Below are 21,955 nucleotides of genomic sequence, written 5' to 3' on the forward strand. Positions count from 1 at the left end.
CCTTTTTTCTGAGATAAATCCCAATTTTTTTACCAACTTGGGTCACTATGTGAAGTGGCTATAGATTTTTCTTACTGTGATTGTGGTAATCAGACTCAAGTGCAGAATGCAAAGCTGACATCATCAGCATCCATCTCACATTCCCCTGCAATTCCTGATTCCTTAAGCATGTGTCTGACATGGCATGATTTTCTCCTCTGCCCCACAGCCTGACTGAAGTCCTTGAATACCTGAATTGGCACTTTCAGGCAATGCCAATGAGAGCATCACCCAAAAGCACCCAACAGAAGAAGCTGCCCCAGAAGGTACCACACTCCTTACACTGCTGCAGTTACACTGCTGCAGTCTCTCCTGCCTCATCTCAATTGTTTCTCCACAAACAAGCAACAGAAAACAGTGTGATCTCGATTTGCCAAAAATGGAACCCACGTGAGGTCCCAGCACTGAGCTAAATATCACATAAAGGGAATAAAGTTGCATGACTAAAGCAGAACACAGCAGAGATCAGTGCATGTCTGCCAACAAGGAAAAAAACCTGAATTCCTGAAGCCTTTATCAGCTTCTCAAGTTGCAATCTGAAAAACTGAGAGAAAGAGGTCTTATCTAAATTCAGAGTGCTCAGAATACTTCAGTCTGTAAATAGAGGGAAATGGGACAATAAACAAAAAACAAAGCATGATACATGTTAAATACCAGGAGGTCACTTACCAGTTCCACTTTTTTCCTGTATTAAATCTGATAATCTATAGGTAATATAAAGTGCTTCTTTTCACATTATCTTTATTTTTAAAATAAATTAAATATAACCTACTGTAATAATGACATTTCATTAAAAATGGTAGCTTTCATGTGATTATCATTATCCACAAATCAACTTCTGTCCAACATATTTTATGGCAATCAGAATCAAAACTTCTTTGCTACACTATGTTCTAAAAGACCATAAATCCCTGTGCACAAGACTAGGATGAAATTAATATTATAAAAATAGTAAAATCTATAATTCAGTAAAAAAACTGGCTCTGACTTGATAATAAGGGGTTTATAAATCTTGTGTGATTATTACAGAGAACAGGTAAACAAGTCTTGGGCATTTTTCCAACCTTCCACCTCAGTTCCCCTGTCTCATAATTTATAGCTGACTTCCATATGGTGCTCTCTTGTAGAATTTTGGCCTTTCATAAAAATCAAACTCATTTCTAAGTCTTGGAAAATTGGCTTTTAAGATGCCTGAGTTTTGAAAGTTCAAATGCAGGATTGCAGAGCACGATTTTGGAAAATCTGTAGGCTATTGTTTAAAGCTTGGTTCCCCCAGAGAAACAAGATAAAACTATTTCCTGGAATAATATATTTTAGTGCCTAAAATTAAAAAAAAGCTAAACTAATGTTAAATCACACCTGTCCTCAGTACATAAGTAAAAAATTAATAAAAATCTGAACTCTATCCCTAAACAGATCAATTCAGCATGAATTTATTTTTTGCAGGTTTTGTTCCTGTCCTAGTCACTTGCATTTTTATGCATTGCTTAATGCATAAAAAAACCCTTCAGAAGAGTTTCTGAATCCTTCATCCATCAAGAGAGGCCTCAATGGACTTTTCCCACTGGAATAGAGCTACAGGTACACATTGAGTCACTCTTCTGATGGTCTTACACTGTGCAACTTTTCTTCCCAACACCTTCTTTCAAGAACAGCATACAGTTCAAAAAGACATGGTGTACCCTATAAAGAAGTAGAATTTCCTAGCCTACTAAAAATTGTTTGCTCTGTTCCTGCTCAGTTCCTTTAGTTGGGGTTAAACTTCTGCTGTTACTGTCCCAGTATCTCTTTCTAAATCACCAAATAAAGAGTCACGATCACAATTATGGCACCTCCACTGATAAAATTTCTCCACCTCTGTTGATTATAATTGTCACAGGCGCAGCCTCATGCCCTCTTCATTTTGGAGAACACCTGAGGTGGTTTTTATCACAATGAGAAGTGACTGGGTCAGCCACAGACATTTCCCTGAAGGCCCTGGCCCCAGTATGAGCAGCTGCAAGAGTTTGCGTCACATATTTTCATGTTTGCACCCTTGGTCTGTCGAAGAAGACAGTTTAGGAAACAACACTTTATTCTTAGTAAATAAACTTTAACACACACAAACTTAAACACCCTATTTTTAAAGGTGCTGCTGAAGTTTATTAACTTATCACACTCTCATATCTCATTCATTTCTCTTTCATATGGATGACTAAAACGTTTGGTACTATGGCCTGTCTCTCACTAAAATATATGACCCAAACCTGAATATTTTATAGCTAGTTCTGAAGAATCAGGAAGGAAACATGAAGGCAGTCAGCGTAAAGCAGCTTTTTCCAAAAACAATCACTGCCATCTGAATGGATTTCCTTGAATTATGCCAAAGAATTAAACAAAATTTTAATGATGCCTCCTATTTGTTGTACTCAAATAATACTAAGCAGGGAGTATTCTTAAGTCAGCTTTGCATGTGCTTTATTAATGGGATTGATATTCCCAGCATGTTTTTATTGTTCTGAAAATGATATTGGCCTTGAAGAAAAAAAAGTGCAGTTTTTATTTTCTGAAATACTGAATGCAACATTCATGGAAATCAGGAAAGGACACCAGTATTTTGTCATCAAATCAGTTAAGATCAACCCAAACAGTTTTCTTCACATCAAAGGAAAGGCATATTTTTCTCCTTATCTCTGCTTGCAGTCAGCTGGAGCTTTACAGCAAAACACAATAATAAAGAAGAAAGGAGGGGAAAGTGCTACCCTTCTCAGCATGACAGAAGAAGCAGCTTGCAGTCTAAATGTACGTATTTTACAGAGGTCCAGAGAAAATTCATTAAAACTTAAAAGAATTCAAATACATGCAGGCATAAATTACTCCCATTTTCTTAAAGTAAGATCAACATTTCTAAATCAAGTTCTGCATTTTGATAATACTGCATTTTATACACCAAGTATACGCAAACCAGGGAATTTAAAATACAAATACTTCTAATTGAATTAAAAGACTGAAATAAAATACAGTACACAGATTTGAGAAACACTGGGATGTACTAAAGAGTCCATGAAAGCTCCTTTATGTCTAAAAGGCAACTCATTCTCCAAAGTAATTTTAATTTTCAATTAAACTGTATTCTAGCTTTCAGTTCCATTTCATAGATTTCTACTTTTTGACCTTTTATATATACTACTTAAGCTACTGTAAGCATCTAATTTACTTTCTATTTAAGTAAATGGTGTACACAGAGATTCCAGAATACGATTAAAATACTTTCACCCAAAAATAACTGGGCAATGTTTTTTATGCTGGGTCCTATATTTGGATATTTATGTTGCTCTTAAAAGGAAAGCAGGCTAAACAGAGACATTTCAAACTGTAAGGCACATGTTATGGGCATATTTCCAGGCAGCTGAGTAAGAGAACAGCAGAACTGTGAATGTAAAATCTTACATTTCATTGGGCAAAATCCATACTTCCTGTCAACATCATAGTCCGAGGTGGTTCCACACCAGAACCAGCCATCTGATCTGCCAGCATTTGTGCAGTCAGCATACCATTTACCACCAAACTTGAAAGGAAACACACAAGGGGCTCCATTGTCATTTCCTTTCACTGTGTAGGTATCTAAGGAGACAAAACAATTCAAAAATGCATAAAAATTAATAAGCATGAGATATATAGGAGTTTGTCTTTATGATCCTATTAAAATATTATAGCAAGGAAAGCTTGCTAGCTTAGTATACAACTGTACTAGAACTGGAACATTGATAATTTTACTTCAGGACAAAGCTGATACCCACGTTCACAGTGAGACAAATTTTTGTTGCTAAGACAGCTGACTAAGACAGCTAAGACAAGTACAAAACACACACACTTATGCCATTTTTTAAAGTGCAAAAGACTGTTGAATGTTCTGTCAATAACCCAGTCAACTGCTGATCATTTTGGACATGGAGGAGCATGTCCATGTAAACTTGAAAGATTTATGCCATAGAGGGGACTCCAATATATTATGCCCAAATAAATTTTATATTTGCATGTAAAATCACTTTTTGTTTTATCAGAAACCTGACTAAATGGAACTTATGAGAGTAACTAAAGCAGCTTTCTGTGTGTGCACATGTCATGTACATTCATTGATGAAATGACACACAGGGGAACTGGACCTGACAAGGATTTTTGGAGAGGTGGCATACCAGGGTCTCTGTCTCACAGAGCTGCTAGAAAACAGAGGAGGAAGGAATAGCAGGCCATCATTACATCTCCCCCCTGCCTTCATTCACATAATTTGCTTTGCTAGGGTTCTTCTGCTCTGGCTTCTGGCCAAGGACTAGTACTGTAATCAGTCATAGTGTAAACCACAGAAACTGCACCCATACCTCCCTCTGTGACCATTTCTGTTTATCAGAGAATACTAATTGGGAAGTCAAATGTATTTCCAGATACTCATCCTGAATATATATGAATGAATATATATAGAGATGTATTATATATAATATATATATATTATATAGAGAGAGATATATATATAGATGAATGAATATACATAGAGATGTATTATACATAACTTTTTCAAATTTAACTATTTAAAATGTCTTATTTGAATTTAACTATTTAAAATATATGTTTTCTTTGACATTTCAGCACCAACTCTTAGACTCCCTTCAAACATCTAGGAAGACATCTGCAATACACTGGAAATTAACATATCAGGAGTTAACTATCTTACTGCCAGTTAATATTTACACCCCAAGGGGAAAAAATATAACCAACAGACTAAACACTTATACTATGTCTTTCTGTACACATGCAGTAAATAGTAAAAGCTATCATCAACTGCTGTGTAATAGTTACACACGTTATGATTAACAATAAACTTTTTTATTCTCTCCAAATGAATCACTACCATGCATGGTTAATCATCTATCAGCACTTTGACAAATTTGACAAAAACCAAACTGAAGTACTCAAAAAATGAAAGGCACACCCACTCAAGTATTGTTTATTTCACCTGAATTCACACTCACTCATCATTAATAAGATTAAGGAAATTCTTCAACACATATAAAATATTTCAATTATCTACACATAAAAACGAGATTGAAATACAGAAATTAATTTACAGAACTTTACCTTCATAGCCTCGAGAACACAGATCGTCTGTGGTTCCGTAGACCTTCCACCTACTCCACAAACCAGATCCCTTGAACAGCATAATATTCCTTTCCTGTTTGTTTCCATAGTTGAAGAACAAATCTTCCCCTTGGATTGCAAAGAGAGTCTCATTTCTGCATTCCCATCGCTGAAGTTCACTAGCCTTGTCACAAGGGTACAGGGTGACGGGAACCCAGTCTTTCTTCGAAGGCACTCCCAAGCACAATTTGAATGCTATGCTCATAAGCTGGTGATCTGAGACCCACCTGAATTTTTGTGCCTCATTTTCTTGAACACAAGGAGCAGTAGTCACTGAATTAGAACTTTGAGCCAGTACACAGCGCTTGTGATCTTCATTATATATTAAGAAGATGCTAGTATCTGTAAAAAAAAACCAAACACTGGAATGATTTGGTTTGAAATAACCTTATCTGCTATCTAAATGAAATATGAATCTGGACACTCCTCTTGATGTGCAAATCTCATTATCTGTTCAGCAAAAGAAGGTGTGGACTACACTTACACCTGTTGAAGTGGCTGTATTGTGCAACTAGCTCAGATGTGAGGACATTTCAACTGGTTTGTGTCAGTGAAAGCATCTACACACAAAAGCACAAGGCAGCAGAGGTGTAGACCTAGCGTCTCCTGCAGGTTTAAAGCTTGGGTTAAAGTGAAGAGAGAAAATACACTCATGGTGTTAATCCAAGCTGCACCCATGGGAATTTACTGAAATGAGGGTACATGGACACTTTAGGGAGCAGATCCTGACACTGAACTCTCCAGCAGCACTGGCTCCCAGGCGTGAGGGGATGAAAACTGTCACTGATTTCTTCGGGCTCCATTTCCTCACAGTGGGCAGCTCTGCTCCCAAAAGTTCTGCTAAAATCTTAAAGGTATTAACTGAGGACAAGGATATGTTTTTAAGCTTTATACTCAAGCTTCTTGTAGAACATATTTATTTTTTAATTCAGTCATCAGTGACTTCTTTCTTGCATCTCTCCATTATGAATGAATACCAACAGCAGTGAGATTTACCATCACCAGTTATGCCTCTTGATGACTTATGAAAATATGCAAAGCTCTTCATAGCTTCCCAGGTTATTTTTCCCTCTCAGTAAACAGTGCTTCACAGCATGCATTTTCATGTATTCAAGGTTGGTTTCAAAATTGTAACCACTTGAAAAGTTTTAGCATCTTTTGCACGTGGATGTGCGATGAGTGTAACATTTCTGTGCCAGTCTTGCTGAAAGACTGAAAATTTCTCCTCTCTGATTCACCTGAGATACCTTTTGGCACAGTTACTTTATCATGCTCTTTCATATAAGGTAACAGGATGCACAACATTTTAAAGCTGTATTTTAACTGGCTATAAGATAGGAAGGAGAAATATTAATTTATGTCACTCTGGGGATGGAAGCTGATTTAAATACTATTTATTTTAGTGTATGATTGCCAAACTAAACAAATTCTATAATGGAGAAATAGTTAAGGGGAAAACAGGTTAACCACAGAAAGTGTTCCCTTTTCTGCTGAGGCTCTAATGTGGAAATGATCATTCTGCAGAAGAACAATCTGGGAACAAATAACCTCTCTCTCAGAGAAAGAGCTGACCTAGACGTATCTCATCTATAGTTCAGCTTCCTTCTCTTGTCCTTTGGCTTCCAACTCACTGGGAAATAATGTAAAACTGATGAGCACTGGAGGCAGAAATTGTTGTCTTTTGCCAAACTGTTTTACTCACAGACAATACAAGGAAATGTATAATTATCACTCCTGGTGACAACTTCTTTTTATTCTGCATTTCTACTAGCATTTAGCACAATGTTATTGTAAACTGATTTATGCAGTGCTTGCAACTCTCCTTTTCCTGAAATCTTCTTCAAAGTTTCTGGATAAAAGAGATGTCAAACAATTTCATATGTGTAGAAAACACTACCTGATTTTTCAAACTGCTAAAATTGTATCTGTAGCCTAAAATAACAGTCCTTATTTTCTGGTTCTTGTGGTGTTAAAGAGAAGGTGTTATTTCACATGAAAAAAAGTATCCCTAAGTCAAAAGCCTGGATCATTGCATCCAAGCATGAGTTTTGGCTTCAAAAATGAAGTTTAAAAGCTGAACAAAGCAGTCTGGCCAGTGGGGATGGAGAGGGGCACAAAACTGAGGTTCTCTACTATTCCAATGGTGCCTTTACACATCATTAGAAGTGTGTAAACCCAACCCACCTGCTTATACAGGGGCATATTCCCAATGCAGGCAGTAGTGCTCATGAAAGCAGCTAAAAGGCCAGCTCAGCCAAGGAGGCATGGAAAATAAGCTGACACCAAAACAGAACAGAACAAGAGGGAGCAGGATGCTGCAGCAACTGTGGTGAGGCTGTAATTGCAGGATTTCCTTTCCCCCAGTGTTGCTCCTCTCTAATCCATGGCCATTGAGCAGACTCGTAACTTAGTGCTGTATTGCTCAAGTTTGCAGCTTTATTTCTGTTTATTCTGCCATCCTGCTCACCAAAGGGGATTCCCATATGAAAGTATCCGTGTGAGTAATTAGATTGTCTAGAAGAAACAAACCAGGTATTTGTGCAGCACTTCCTCTGCCCTGCCAAGTCCTCTCTGTAAACACTTGACACGACTCTTGCCAACATGATGAGCTGTATCTGGGAAATGGGCTGAGCAGAATCACACATAGCACCATTAGCTGTGTTTCACTGCTCTGCAGCAACATTTGTTATAGAGCTCTGTAACAGGTGCTGTTCTTCGCCACAGATGAACTGTGGGTGGAACAGTTTAGGGTCCACCACAGTGTGCTCATGAGTACCACGATGTTAGTACTTTGAATTAAACCTATTTCTAACAGTAAGTCGTATTTTGAAACTTGCTCCTGGAAGGAAGGTCTTTAAAATGCATGAGAACATGCCAGGCTTAGGAAACAACTTCACCACTACCAGTGCACAAGCAGCCATTCAAGGACATCAAGCATCTTTTCCCTCAAATGTCCCAAAGAATTTTTCTCACAGACTTTCATTTTTCTTTACTCACCCCACTGTGACTATTTGCCATCTACCTCCGGCCCCAAGTTGCATTTAAGAATTATGCCAAGTACTGCAGAATCTCACTGGACAGTATCATTTCCATGGTAGAGATGCCAGAATGCCAAACTGACTTCACACTCTGCAGCATTTCCAAACCATCACAGAGTATGTGAGCATAAATAAGGAAGTAATTTGAGCAGCCAATGAAGTGCTACCAGTGTAAAACACTAATGGAGAGCATCAGAAGAACAGACCCAGAAACAGAAGCAAAAGAGGAAAGAGCAAGGAGGCAGACGCAGGTAGGGTGACTGTTTTCCCTACACAGGCTCTTGTCTGCCAGATGGCCAAAACTGATTGCTGCTGGTTACACAAAGAAAGGTTACAAGGCAGTGTTACAAAGATTTGCATTGCTAGATCTCAATCCAGAGAGCAAAGGATGTTGAAAGGTTTCCAGAAAGTGCAAGTGCAAAACTTTCACTGAAATGTAGCTGTGAGCTGGAAATCATGGCAAATCTCAGAGTAAGTGGGTACAAACTCCAGGTATCACCAAGCAACACAACTCCCCCCTGTTGTCACACCTCCATCCATCCCAGCACCTCAGCTACCCTAACATTCCCCCATTAAAGCCACCTGTCAAAAGCAGGGCCCGTCCAAGAGGGCTGGAGGACAGGCACAGCCGCAGTACCGGGCAGTTCCACAAACCTCTGTAGTGAGCAGGACTGCGAGGGAAAGCTGGGGAAGGCGTCAAATCAATCAGGGACTGATGGGAGCGGTGGGGAAACTGAGGCAGCGCCGGTGACAGCCCTGTTCGGCGTCCCCAGCGCCACGGGCACCCAAAAGGCCGCCCAGCCTAGCAGCTCTGCCCGCCGGGCACCTCTGGGTGCGGGCGAGGAAGGGGTCCCGAGGGGGGGCCGGCTCCATCCCTCCATCAGCCGCAGAGAGGCTTCAAATGTTCGCGGGCTTCACCTGCGCCCGCGGCTCCTCCGCACGCCCCCGCAGCCCCAGAGCGGGCTCGGCTCCGTGTGACCCCTCGCTTTTCGGCACAGCCCCTGGGCACTTACCCAGCCGCGGAGCAGCCCGGGGCAGCAGTCCGAGCAGCAGGAGCAGGAGCGGGGACGGAGCCATGGCCGAGCCCCGGGCTGGGAGCGGAGCGCGTCCCGGTGGATCCGGGGAAAACTCTGCTCTCCAAATGATAAGGAAATATCCTGTCACATGGGGCGGTTTGAAATAACAGGAATTCGCTGTTCAAACTTTGCTTTCCTAAGCTGATTTTTTTTCCCTTAGCGGAGGAAAGAGCCTTCTTCCAGGCATGTGCAGGTGATAAAGCGGTGATAGCTGCGAGGGGCGCTGCTTTTATTGTTGTTGCCGTTGTGTGCGGCGTTTGTTTTTGTTCTTTTATCCCCTTTGCGACTGTGACAGCGTTGCATCTGGGTCAGCGGTTTGTCTTCCAAGAAAATTAGCCAGTCCCGCTCGGAGGGAGGAGGAAAAGAGAAAGATAAGGGGGAGAAAGTCAAGTCTCAAGGAAAACCCCTGCTCGAAAGCCCGGGCTGCTGCTCAGAGAGGGCTGCAGAAGGAGCAGAGACCCGCTTTGGGATGCCGGGATCTGCACTGCGCCCCCGTGCCCAGCACTCCTCCCCCGGGCGCCAGCGGGAGCGGGCGCGGCTGCCGAGGAGGGGCCGGGGGCTTTAAGGTCCCTAAGAGGCATTCTCTGAAGCCCAATAAATAAACTTCACTCGATTTGTTTGTTTGTTTGTTTGTTTGTTCATTCTACCGACAGTGATGGCACTATCTGCTGTTGACAGAACTCAAATCCTGCTGGTGAATCAGTGCGGGAAAGGCAAAACCTTGCCTGCTAGCTGAGTTTCACAAGCCAAGCACCTGCCTGGAATTAAATTATCTTTCTGAAAAGGTGTCTTTAGGGCACAATCAGCCTTAGTGATTTCTTGCTGCGCTGGATACAGAGCAGCATGCTACTTTGAGATCATCATCAATGTACAGTCCCAAATGGACTGAAAACAGCATTCCTGTGTTGTTTTGCATAGAGACGCTTTTGTAACACATGGGACTTACTGGGTATTTTGATGGGGCATACATGAGGCTCAGGGAGCACCTTCCATCTACAGCTCCCTGAAAGAAGGGCTTAGTGAGGTGGGGACTGGTCTCTCTCCCAGGTGACAAGGGACAGGGCAAGAGGAAATGGCCTGAAATTGCACCAGGGGAGGTTTAGATTGGATATTAGGAAAAAATTATTTGCTGAAAGATTGGTCAAGCACTGCAACAGGCTGCCCAGGGAAATGGTGGAATAACCATCCCTGGAAGTGTTTAAAAATGTGGAGATGTGATGCTTTAGAGACATGATTTATTGGTGGGCTTGGAAGAGCTGGATTAATGGTTGGACTCAATGATCTCAGAGGTCTTTTCCAACCTTAAAAATTCTATGATTCTATGATCCTTAAGGCACCACACCTACAATGTGTATAAAGCCTGTTGCACAGCAGGCTGTACCCCTGTGTTGTCATGCACTTGGACACTCTGATAAGTATTTAAAAATCGTCCAAATCCTCCTTGATGGAAGTTCTGGGTGGGAAAGTACAGCACATCCAGGGAAACACTAATATGAGATTAGTATGGCAAAAGGCAGAGCAAAGTAAAAAGGTACTTTGACACTGTTATAAGAGAAGAGGAAACAATGGAGATGGAAAACAAGCTCATTTGAAGTCAGTGAAACTCCTGCTAACATTGGAAAGGATTCCAGCCAGGCACTTCAGCTGTGCTGGGTCCTCTTGGGGGCTACATCAGGGGAGTAAAGAGGAAGTGCTTCATAATTCCTCTCAACATCTGTAGAACCACAAAAAGGTCAGGAACAGCCTGGCCCAGAGACAGGAGGTGGGAAGTATTTCAGCCATAATCAGCAATGTTCTGTATTGTTGTGTTGATGAATTGTCATGTGGGAAACTTTATCTCTTGCTGTAGTGTATGGGAGATATTTATTTTTCCCCAATTACTTGCAAAACCCAAAAGCCCAGGAAAACATCTAGTGTTAAAAGGAACAAGTCAGAAGATTCAGAAAAGTGCTGCTCCCCTAGTAGAACACTGCTATTTCTAAGACAGTCACTGAAAGTTTGAGTATTTGTGGTATTCTTTTGGCTCAAGATAAACAGAGAAGGGAGATGCTGCGTGAAGTTCAGTCCCAATGTAAAAAAATAAAACTTCCACCAAAGTCTTTGCATGGTTATGTAAGACTGATTATATGATGATTACGTGCAACAAAGGCTGCATGTAACTTAAATGAATAAATGTGTTGCACAAATAGGCAGAAAAAGGGAATTAAGTAGATGAGAAGTGATACCTCTTTGGATGTCAGTGGCTTTATGAGGAATGAGCTATTCCTCTAAGTGACAGAAGAAACTGTTTTAGGCTATTCTTGGAGTTTCTCAAAACTGAACTGGACAAGATACTGAGCAACCTGATCCAAGTCAGCCCTTCTTTAGAGAGGAGGTCATCCTAGGTGATCTCCCAAGGTCTCTCCCAACCAAAATGAGACTTCAGACGAACTACTTCCAAGTGAAGTATTGCATCTCCCTTCCTGATCTTAAAACTGCCTTTTTCTCATTGTCCCTTACGCTCACTGGATATCTATACTGCAGATATTACCAGTTCAAAGGCATTTTGACACAGACATGTGTGATACACACCTACATGTCTATGTGTGTCCATACATGTCTACACATAGCCCCTGTTTAGGGCAGCACAGGTCTTGATGACCTTATCCACATAGCCTCTGTGCCTCATATGCAGCACACTCATCAGCGATTATATCTGGATCTGGCTCCCTCTTTCATCATGAATCAGGTATTCTGATCTAATATAGTCAAAGGGAAAGATTTTCTCTCTTCTGAGACAAAAGTACTCAGCAAAGTCTCAGGCTGCAGTGATTTGAAGGCAAAAAGTTACCAAAAGCTCAATCTGGTAAATAACTAATGGCGGGGTACATGTCCTAGATAGACATATGTTCTCATCTTTCCCGTGGGTAGGAAGCCAGCTGACATTCACACAGAACAGAAAGGCTTGAATTCCCCAGAGGCAGGTCAGACCCTCTCTTCTTGTGGCACATCCAGTTCCAGCTCCAGGTCATTCTTCCTGGCAAAATACATTGCAATCCTGAAGCCACAGTGGCCCTTGACTTTTATAGCAGACTGGAAAATGGAAAGTTCAGTGCTAAATGAAATCATATCCAGATTTGAAAGATAATATGTGTAGAATAATTGTATGTGTGGAAGGAAATCAAGTGGATTACTATACATGCTTTTACATTTGCATCCAAGATGTTTTTTGATGTTTCCTGTGGGAACCTGTATTTCTCAGATAGTATTCAATAGTTAACTGCACATTACTAATATTTGCATGGGTGCTGCAGTCTGTTACATGCAATGGAAATCTAAAACCATTTTTGTATTTCATTAGTCATCTTAGAGTATTTAAACAACATTCTCACACTACTGAATGATTTGGGAGAGAGAGCTTTCTAGAAGATTTTACTATTGTAAGAAGATAATTAAAATTAGGTACTATACTGGTTTTGGCTGGGATGGAGTTAATTTTCTTTGTAGCAGCTCAGATGGTGATATGTTTTGGGTTTATGACCGAAACAGGGCTGATAACACAGGGATGTTTGAGTTATTACTGAACAGTTTTGCACAGCCTGAAGGCATTTTCTGCTTCTCATGCCACCCCATCAGTGAGCAGGCTGAGGTGGGCAGAAGCTGGGAGAGGATACAGCCAGGACAGTTGGTCCCAGTGGACCAAAGAGATATTCCACAATCTATGATGTCATGCTCAGCCATAAAAACTGGGGAGAAGGAAGGGGTGTTATGGTTTGGAATGGGAGGAAATTTAGAGAAGTGATGCGAAATTTTTTGTGCAATTGATAGCTTGTTGAATTATTGACAAGTTGGATATGTTTTTGTGAAATATACATGTTAAAGATTAAAAACTTCGGGGATTTTCTTTTTTTTTTTTTTTTTGGTTGGTGAGGATTTGGTAGGTTTCGGTTTTGACTTTTTTGTTTTGGTTAGGTTGAGTTGGGTGGTTTTGTTGTGGGTCGGGTTCCTCTTTTTCTTTTCAGGTTGTTCATCGGTTCCCTTTATTGGTTTTGTTTTGTTGTGGGTTGGGTCTTAGTAGTTGTTGGGTAAGAAGATGGGGAGGTGGGGAGTCTTGGTCAGAATAGGGTAGGTTGTGGTTTTGAAGACTTTGTCATCAGGTCCTTTTTTTAGTGTGGTTGAGATTAGAGACTTTTGTAGTTTGTGTAGAAAACTAAAGATGAATTATGAGGTTGATTTTGATATAGTCTAGTTATAGCTTTTTGTTATAAATTATTGGTGGGTTAGGTAGGCTTTAGGTGTGATGTTAATATTTTTAGTGTTTTAATTTTTTTTTAAGTGAGAGAAAGGAATAAGATGTAAATATGTAAAGGAATAATATGAAGATATTGAGGTTAGTGAGGAAGAAGTTAAGTCTTAGATGGGAGGGAATGAGGAGATATCTAGATTTTGGGGTTGAAATTTTTTTGTAAGTTCTGGAGAAAAGACTTTTTTTCTTATAATGTATGATATGGGGAGATTAAAGTGTTCAAATTGTGATTTTGTGAGAAGTTGGAATAGAGAAAGAGAGAAGAGTAGTTTTCTGTTTTTAGGAGAAGAAGAAGACTTTTGGTTTTAGGGATGAATATTTCTTTCTAAAAAGAAATAGATAATTTTTGCTTTTAAATGTTATCTTTAAAATAATATTTTATAAGTTGACATAGTTTATTGATAAGTTGTGGGAAGGCTTGTGGAAACGGGAAGGATTTTACAATAGTAGGGTTCCTTGGGTGGCTGCTACTCGTGACAAATAGAGAGTTACAAGAGAATGTTTTCTTTCCTCTTGTGGAGAAGTCCCATAACTTTAACAGGAGGAATTCTCTCCAAAGTGAGTGAAAAAAGATTATTTTAGAAGTAGTAAACTGACTGATAATTTTTGCTTTTAAATGTTATCTTTAAAATAATATTTTATAAGTTGACATAGTTTATTGATAAGTTGTGGGAAGGCTTGTGGAAACGGGAAGGATTTTACAATAGTAGGGTTCCTTGGGTGGCTGCTACTCGTGACAAAATAGAGAGTTACAAGAGAACTGTTTTCTTTCCTCTTGTGGAGAAGTCTCCATAACCTTAACAGGAGGAACTTCTCTCCCAAAGTGAGCTGAAAAAAGATTATTTTAGAAGTAGTAAACTGACTGGAAATTTTAGGTTTACTTTCTTTACATTGTCAATAGGAAAGAAAAGGTTGTAGGGGGAGAAATGTTCTGAGGGGTTTGTTTTGATTATTTTCCTTTCTTTTAGTTACTTTTAATAACATTTTCTTTATATTCTTTTAAAGTTTTGAGCCTACTTTAGCTTTCTCCTAATCCTGTCTCACAACAAGGAGTGTATTAGTGATTAACCAACATCAAACCTGCCACAAGGGGGGACATTCAGAGTTGGGGTGTCTCATCCCAAGGCCCTGATTTCCTTGGGAAGTAGCTGGACACCTTTCTGCCACTGGAATGTAGTGAAAAAAAATCCCTTTTTTGTTGTTTTGTTCATGTAGCCTTTTGCTTTCCCTATTAAAATATCTTCATTCAGCCTACGAGTTTTCTCACTTTCACCCTTCTGTTCTCTCCCCCATCCTGCTGCAGGAGAGTGAGTGAGCAGCTGTGTGGGGCTGAGCTGCCAGCTGGGGTAAAACTACAACAGACACAGATTGAAACATTATTTATTAACATGGTTTCAATAACTTTACTATTCTGTACATTCTAATTCGTATTTAGGAGTGAGAGATTTTGTTTTTCATTTAAACCAGAATCTTTCAGGATAAAAAGGAGTTAAAAGCTAAGAGGAAAATCACAGAAAATGGACAGAAATCTTAAATTTTCCCAAATAATTTTCTATGTCAAGGTAAATGTATCTGTCAAGCTGAGGCAAAATTGTTTAGCTCTTACAGAGTTGTGTATAAGCTAACAGAGCCAGGACACAAACCTGTGAATGCTGGGTGTGGATCAACAGCCACCAGAGTTTATTTCAGTTGTAGCTAAAGCTGAATCAGACACATTTCCTCCATACAGGAGCTATAGAAGGAAGAGTTATGAACACTTTTAGAACTTTTCCATCTAATTTCATGCTTTGCAAGGCTTAAGCTCATCTTGTTGACTTCTGCAAGCCCACAACACAGCTAATGGGAACAATGAGCAAAACAACAAGTAGGACCCAGTCCAGCACTGGTTTTACAATACCATTATCTTAACAACAAATTGTGACCACTAGTGAGGAAAAAAAGAGAAAAAAATAATGCAGTAATACATGGCTAATAAATTAAATTCATTGTTCTGCAATCACTTCAAATCTCACCAAAAGAAAAAAAAAGAAAATACACAAATATATTCAGGTCTTATATATCCTAAAACTGCAGTACAGTCACCCTAACCTCCCTTTGCTGTCAGTGGATGGAGCAAAGAAGGAGCAATAAATAGAGGACCAATTTAGATGTCATATTCTTATGCTTGGTCTTACCTAACTTGAGCCTGAGCCTGTATTCCTGAACAGGATATATACATCATTGTGCTGAGTAGTACAAAATAATAAATATTAAATCAGAATGACTTTTTAATTTTTTTTTCCTCAAGACAACACCTCAAGCCTTTATTGTGAAACCCTACATGTCCTCCTTTTTTTAATTACATGAAAGTCATACTACAAATCCCTTACAGCCAGAAGGCAGAAAGGGAATTCTACTGTAGAAGCATTTGTTGATTTTCACAGCCTTTTCTTTCTCATTCTGTAGTAATAAGTCACTCCTAACTATCACTGTGGGAATTTTTCTTTAATTACAGTGTTCTACATGTTAGAACAGTGGGACCCATGGTTCTCTTACCTACACAAGAGACAAATACTGGACTGCCATGTCTTTTTTATCTAGGTACAATAAGCCTTCTGATAAGACTACTTCTCTAAACCAAATGAAAACATATCTGTAATCCTGGTCATAACTTTCTGAGTGCACCAGTGGTCTATAAGATTTCTCCAAGCATAATAATCACAGAGAATCATCAAGTTTGGAAGAGACCTTAAAGATCATCAAGCCATGATCCAACCATCAAAGTAACACCACTACAATCTCCCCTAAACCAAATCTCCAAATCCAGACATCTCTTGAATTCTTCCAGAGACAGTGGAAGAGTCCATCACATCCTTGGCCAAATATACCATTGTCTAACCACTCTTCCAGGGAAAAAAAATATTTCTAATATCTAAAATTTGGAACTCAGTGAGAGTAGAGCAGGACACACTTGAAATTAAAATAATGCCATAACCTACTTATAACAGTTACTGCCTTGAGTTGTATGTTCATTTCCAGTCGTTTACCATGGTTAAAAGGAAATGTGTCAAAAGGAGAAGTGTTGCAGTAAATATATGAAACAGTGTTTTCTAAAGCATGAAGAGGAATAGGTATTTTAGAAATGGATGGCAAAAGATGATACATGATAGGAGAAGTATCAGGTGCTAGGAAAAGATCCAGAACTGGTTTGTATTTTCTATTTGCCATATCACAATACATATGCCAAAGAAAATTCACTTTAATTCAGACACAACAATCTTCATATCCACTGTCATTATGAACTCAAAATACAGCCATGACATGAGCACAGAGGTCCTTCAAGAACCTTTAGGAGAGAAATAAAGCAGTAGGAGGAAGCTTTTAAGAAGAAACATCCAAGTGGGAGGTTAAGGGATCAACAAGTAGAGATTCTGGGCTTTCTTTGCAGAGAAGAGAGTTACTTAGGGCTTTGTTCGCTTGGGCTTTTTATCTTCAAATTATCAAATTTTGGATGAAACTATAACCCTCGCTCCTTAACCACAGATTTGATCCTGTCTCACTAGAATAGGAACACTCAGGCATCCCTGTAAGTATTAAGGGGATACCAAGAGATATTTGAATCATTCTTTTGGCAAATCTTCTGTTGAGCTGTTGTTGAGCAATGGTTTAATATCCCATACTATAAATAATAGTCTACAACCATGATCAGTATGCCAGTAAGTCTATGCCAGCCTGAATACTCATTCAGGATGGTTACAGTAGCAAAATACCACACACCTGACTTAAGAGAAAGGAAACAGGTTTCAGTGCAATTTCCAAAGAACTATGAAATTAAACAAAAACATGAATTTTAAAAAGCACGTATTTTTAAAACAGATTATACCATCCCTAATGTCAGTCAGATAATTTTTACAAATTGCTGCTAGCCCCAAATTTCTGAAATGTTACCATGGTATGGGATTTACCCATAGTCAGAATATCTCATTTTTTAATGGAAATTTACCTAATTTCAGTAAAGGCACTGAGAACTGCAATTTTGTATATGATTTAATGTTTAAACATGTCTGATTCAAGAATTTTTTACACTGTCTGCATTTTATAATTTTTTTGCAGAATTAATTTTTTTTCTCAGAAAGTTAGCAAAATTGAAATATTATGAATTATTACATAAACTAAACAGTCACTGAGTGCACATTATTGAAGATTCAGCATAGTAGGAGGGGAAATTAAATTTTATTTCAGAGATCATGTTTATATTTCATTCTAATTTCAACAAGAGGTCTTTTATTTTGGCAATATCTCCTGCAGAAGAGAATAGAATTTCCATGCCTCAGTGATTTCCCCTTAGGCCAGCTCCAGCACCATGAGGTGGCCCCTGTCCCAGTACAGCTCACCTTCTGCTTTGCTCATAAATGTGCTGGGTTTGTCTCTTCTATGGCCAAGACTGACAATCATGTTTTTTATTTGACATTGTTTAGCCACCAAATAATGTCACTTTGTTTAGTCCAAAATTGTTTGTGCACTCAGATGCAGCTCATCAGATTTCTTTGGAGAGTGATTGCCATGCTGGCTTCACAAGCAGGGTGATCCTAGAGCTCAGCAGCTGCATCAGGTGAGTGCAGAGCCAGGGCTGCCTCCCCCAGAGCATTTCACACCTGAGCACGGGTCCTGTCACTGCAGCATCGCCCAGGAGCAGCACCAGCCCCGAGAGCCACCACACTGAGCACAAAGCCCAGTCCAGGCACCCAGCCTCACAATCCCATGCTTAACTCATCCTTCAAGCGACACAGTTCCTACCTCCTTCCCCTTACTAGAGAAGCTTATGGGGTGAAATGTATATTGAGTGCTCAATATAATGAAATTTATGAGCCAAAAAGTGCATGAGAATCTCAAAACTGCCCTCCCCCGCCTACTTCCAGTGAAATAAAGGCCATGTAAAAACCTGTGGATTGCAGCCTAAAGAGCTGTGTGTGAAGGAGGGTGACCTGTGAGACAGGGCTGGAGGGAGGGAGGCTGGCACCACCTGCTCTGGTGGAGGGAGCAGAGCTGCTGGAGCTGAGGAGCTGTGCTGCTGCTGGGAGAAGGCACATGCTGAAACACCAAGCTGGGACTGGTGTAAAGCATATTTGGGGGCTTAATCCTACCCTGGATCTCAGGAGCCTGCTGGAGTTGCAATAATGAGCCTTGTCACTTTTTCCTCCATCTACTCCTCTGTAACTGAACTACAGGGCAGTGTGGCTCCAAGAGATAAAGAGTTTAGCACTTCTTCTTGATGTAGTGTCTCCTGCACAAGGCTTAGTGGGCCAAGATGAAGAGAAAACAGAATTTTAAGTTGCTCTCTTCCTCTTATGAAGTTTTGGTAACATAGAAGGGGTGAGTCTAAGTCTGTAGATAACAATTTCTGTGAAATTCACCAGTCTTTCCTTGAATTTGTTTTAAGCTCCAAAGTTAAGAAAAAATGTTACACTTAATAAAATACGTTACATACATGTAAGCACTACACCACCCTGAAAAACCTGCCACCTGAAAAGTGCTGGATGAGCCAGTACTGAAATGCCTCAGGTCAGAAGTCCCTGAGTAAGGGACTCAGATTCCACTTTCCTGCATGTTCATGGTACATGGCAGTCACCACTGCCTCATCTCTCCAGCTTAAGGCATGCTGGTGTAGTGTCCTGTGAAGGTCTATCAATACTGGCAGGATGATGGTGACTCCTGGGTGAGATGGTTCCATCATATAAAACTTACTTGGAGATGGAGTGATTAAATCATGAATACAATCATGGATACAATCATGAAAGCTTCCTCCAGAAGAGCAGGGAGCCAGGTGGGTCTGAAAACCACATCAAAGACCAAAACAGAAGGCAGCAGCACCTGGATCCTACTTGGAAAATGTCCTGTCCAATAAAACTATTCAGGATACAATACTTTCACAGTATTTTCTGTGATTATTATATTCTCTTTTGCACCAGCAATGGAGACCAGCCCTCACACATGGGGGATATTGACAGCACTAGAGGGGTGAGGAGCCTCATACAATCTCCCCATCTCTCCTACAAAATAGTCCTGTACCTCCTCCTTGACCAAATAGCAGCAGTTCTGTTACCAGGAGAGCTTCATCTCTTGTTTTCATACAGATACAGGCTGTCCATGGGTGGGCTAGACTCCAATTCCTGTTGGTATTTCCATGGAAAGAATCCCAAACAGACAGTTTGGATTTGGTGTCTGCCTTTCCTGGTGCCTTGGCTAATAGCAAGAGATCAGCAACAGTTGTGGCAAATTAATTTTGATGCCTCATTTCAGTGGGAGTTAGGTATAATAACTTTGAAAATATGAAACCTAGATGTTAGTTTAATCCTGAATGTGAAGTTGCAAGACTGATTAAATGGCAGTTAAATAAGAAAAAAAAAATCAAATGAAAATCATTACTCTGGTAGGTTAAGAATAGTTTCCTGATAGGATATTTGCCACTTTTGAGACTTATTTTGTCAATATCTTTTCTACAGTTTTCCATCTCCACTATTTCATTTAAGAAACTTATAAATATTTCAAATTAATTCTGTTATTTCAAGCACTGTGAGAGCTCCTAAATAAAACAAACCAAATTTTCACTGACTAGTAGCCAGCTATGCCATCGGCATTTAAACCTCTGGTGGAGGTAAACACATAAGCTAGTTTACCTCCACCAGAAGTTAAATATCTTCAGCATTCAGTCCAGTACCAGAGAATCTCAGAATCTGTTTCTGAAGGTACAACAGCAGCTGTGCCATTTGTTGTTGCCCCAGTGCAGTGTGCAGCTGCTCAGGCAGCCCCACTGTGGCAGCCTGCCAAGCAGCCCAGACAGCCACGAGACAACAGCTTCATCCTCTCCGTGTTTCATTCTGACACTGTCACCTTATCTAAGCTTTCAGTAGAGTAATGGGTTTGAAATCATGAACAACACAAAATATCTGTATTTTCTGAGAACAGCTTCCTTCTGCAGTATCAAACATGACATTTGCTTTTTCTTCCTAAAGTAAAAATACCCACTTCAGCTCTGTTCTGCATGCAGGATTTTAATGGACTATTCTTCTTAGGAGTCCTGGCAGCTCTTCCTGCCTATTATCTATGACCAGAAGTGAGCTGATCCATCAGTTTTCACAGGAAACCAAATCAGCAAATGTCACACAGACAGCAAAGCAGGATATAGTAAACCATGCTCCACATATACATCCTGAGCTTCCTTTACACTTTTAAAGCTGAGACCCAAGTAGCAAACAGAAAACATAGGTATAGGGGGGAAGAAAGCTGAAGAGCTTCATAAATCATAAAATCTGATTCTCTCTACAAACTACTCAGTGCAAATGTAAACAACTAAAGGTGAACATGAAGTGCTCAAGACATCATACGCCATTGGAGTCAAAACATGGTCCAAAAAGGCTTGTCCTAAACATCCTTAAATTTTGTTTATTTTAATAATTCTTCTGGGTGAGATGTTTAACTAATGCACTCAAAATAGAAAACTTCTGTAAATCTCTTGAAATTATAAAACATACCAATCAGAACTTTGATTTCCCTCAGAGGCCTGATTTACTTTTGACACTTTAAATACTAAAGACTTTAAATACTGCTTGGTTTACAGAAACTGAGGGTTTCTGTAGATGAATCCTCCCTGTACAAAGCATGTGTCCTCCTACAAACCAAGCTTTATTACTAAAGACTCATTTATTTGCACAAAGTCTTCATCCTTCTTTGTCTCTCCTAATTGCATCATTCACCTCAAGTTGTCTCGTGCTTTTTGAGACCTCTCCACCTTCCTCAGTTCCTAGATACCCTGCCCCACTTGTCATGCTCAAAATGAAGCCACATTTGCAGTAAATCTGTAAGAACAGGAACTAAAACCATTTCATATGGTCTCTTGCTTGTCATTCCAAAGTGGAACATTACCCAAAAATATTGACTACTACATTCCATGTTTTGCCAGATTTACCTTCAACAGCTGCCTCTTCTGTTCCTTTCTGCAAGACAAACAAATGTTTACAAAGAAAAGAAAAGACTTGAAACCTCTAACAAGCTATGGATAGCCTATCAAGTAGAGTTCAGCTGAGAAATTCAGACAAATATTTCTGGGTAATTATGAGAGACTGACTCTGTAGACAAGATCCATTTAACGGCACAACAGCCCTTACAGTTTTGCACTGGGAGTCACAATCACTGAAAGATTGAAAAATCTCAAGGGAAAGATTAGTATCCATGCAAAGCATGTGCCAAAAGGTGACATCTGTATCAATACCTGAATACAGCATTCTCCTACCAAAGAAGACAAAGATCCTTTCTCACCAACTTTCTCTAATGAAATACAATCTCCTTAGCCTTGTGCTGCAGATACT

General features: G+C 39.8%; 1 protein-coding gene across 1 annotated transcript in view; it reads right to left on the reverse strand.

The window, feature by feature from the left end:
- LOC135443682 (macrophage mannose receptor 1-like) overlaps nucleotides 1-9,365 on the reverse strand; it is a 52,316-nt gene extending 42,951 nt beyond the window's left edge. Inside the window, exons 1-3 of the mRNA XM_064704184.1 lie at nucleotides 9,263-9,365; nucleotides 5,152-5,553; nucleotides 3,469-3,642 (exon numbers count right to left, since the gene is read on the reverse strand). Coding sequence (XP_064560254.1) covers nucleotides 3,469-3,642; nucleotides 5,152-5,553; nucleotides 9,263-9,326 — 640 coding nt within the window. The 5' untranslated portion in view covers nucleotides 9,327-9,365. The remainder of the gene's footprint in view (nucleotides 1-3,468; nucleotides 3,643-5,151; nucleotides 5,554-9,262) is intronic.
- Nucleotides 9,366-21,955: the final 12,590 nt, after the last annotated feature.

The sequence above is a fragment of the Zonotrichia leucophrys genome, chromosome 2, assembly GCF_028769735.1.
Source record: "Zonotrichia leucophrys gambelii isolate GWCS_2022_RI chromosome 2, RI_Zleu_2.0, whole genome shotgun sequence".
In the NCBI taxonomy this organism is placed as follows: Eukaryota; Metazoa; Chordata; class Aves; order Passeriformes; family Passerellidae; genus Zonotrichia; species Zonotrichia leucophrys.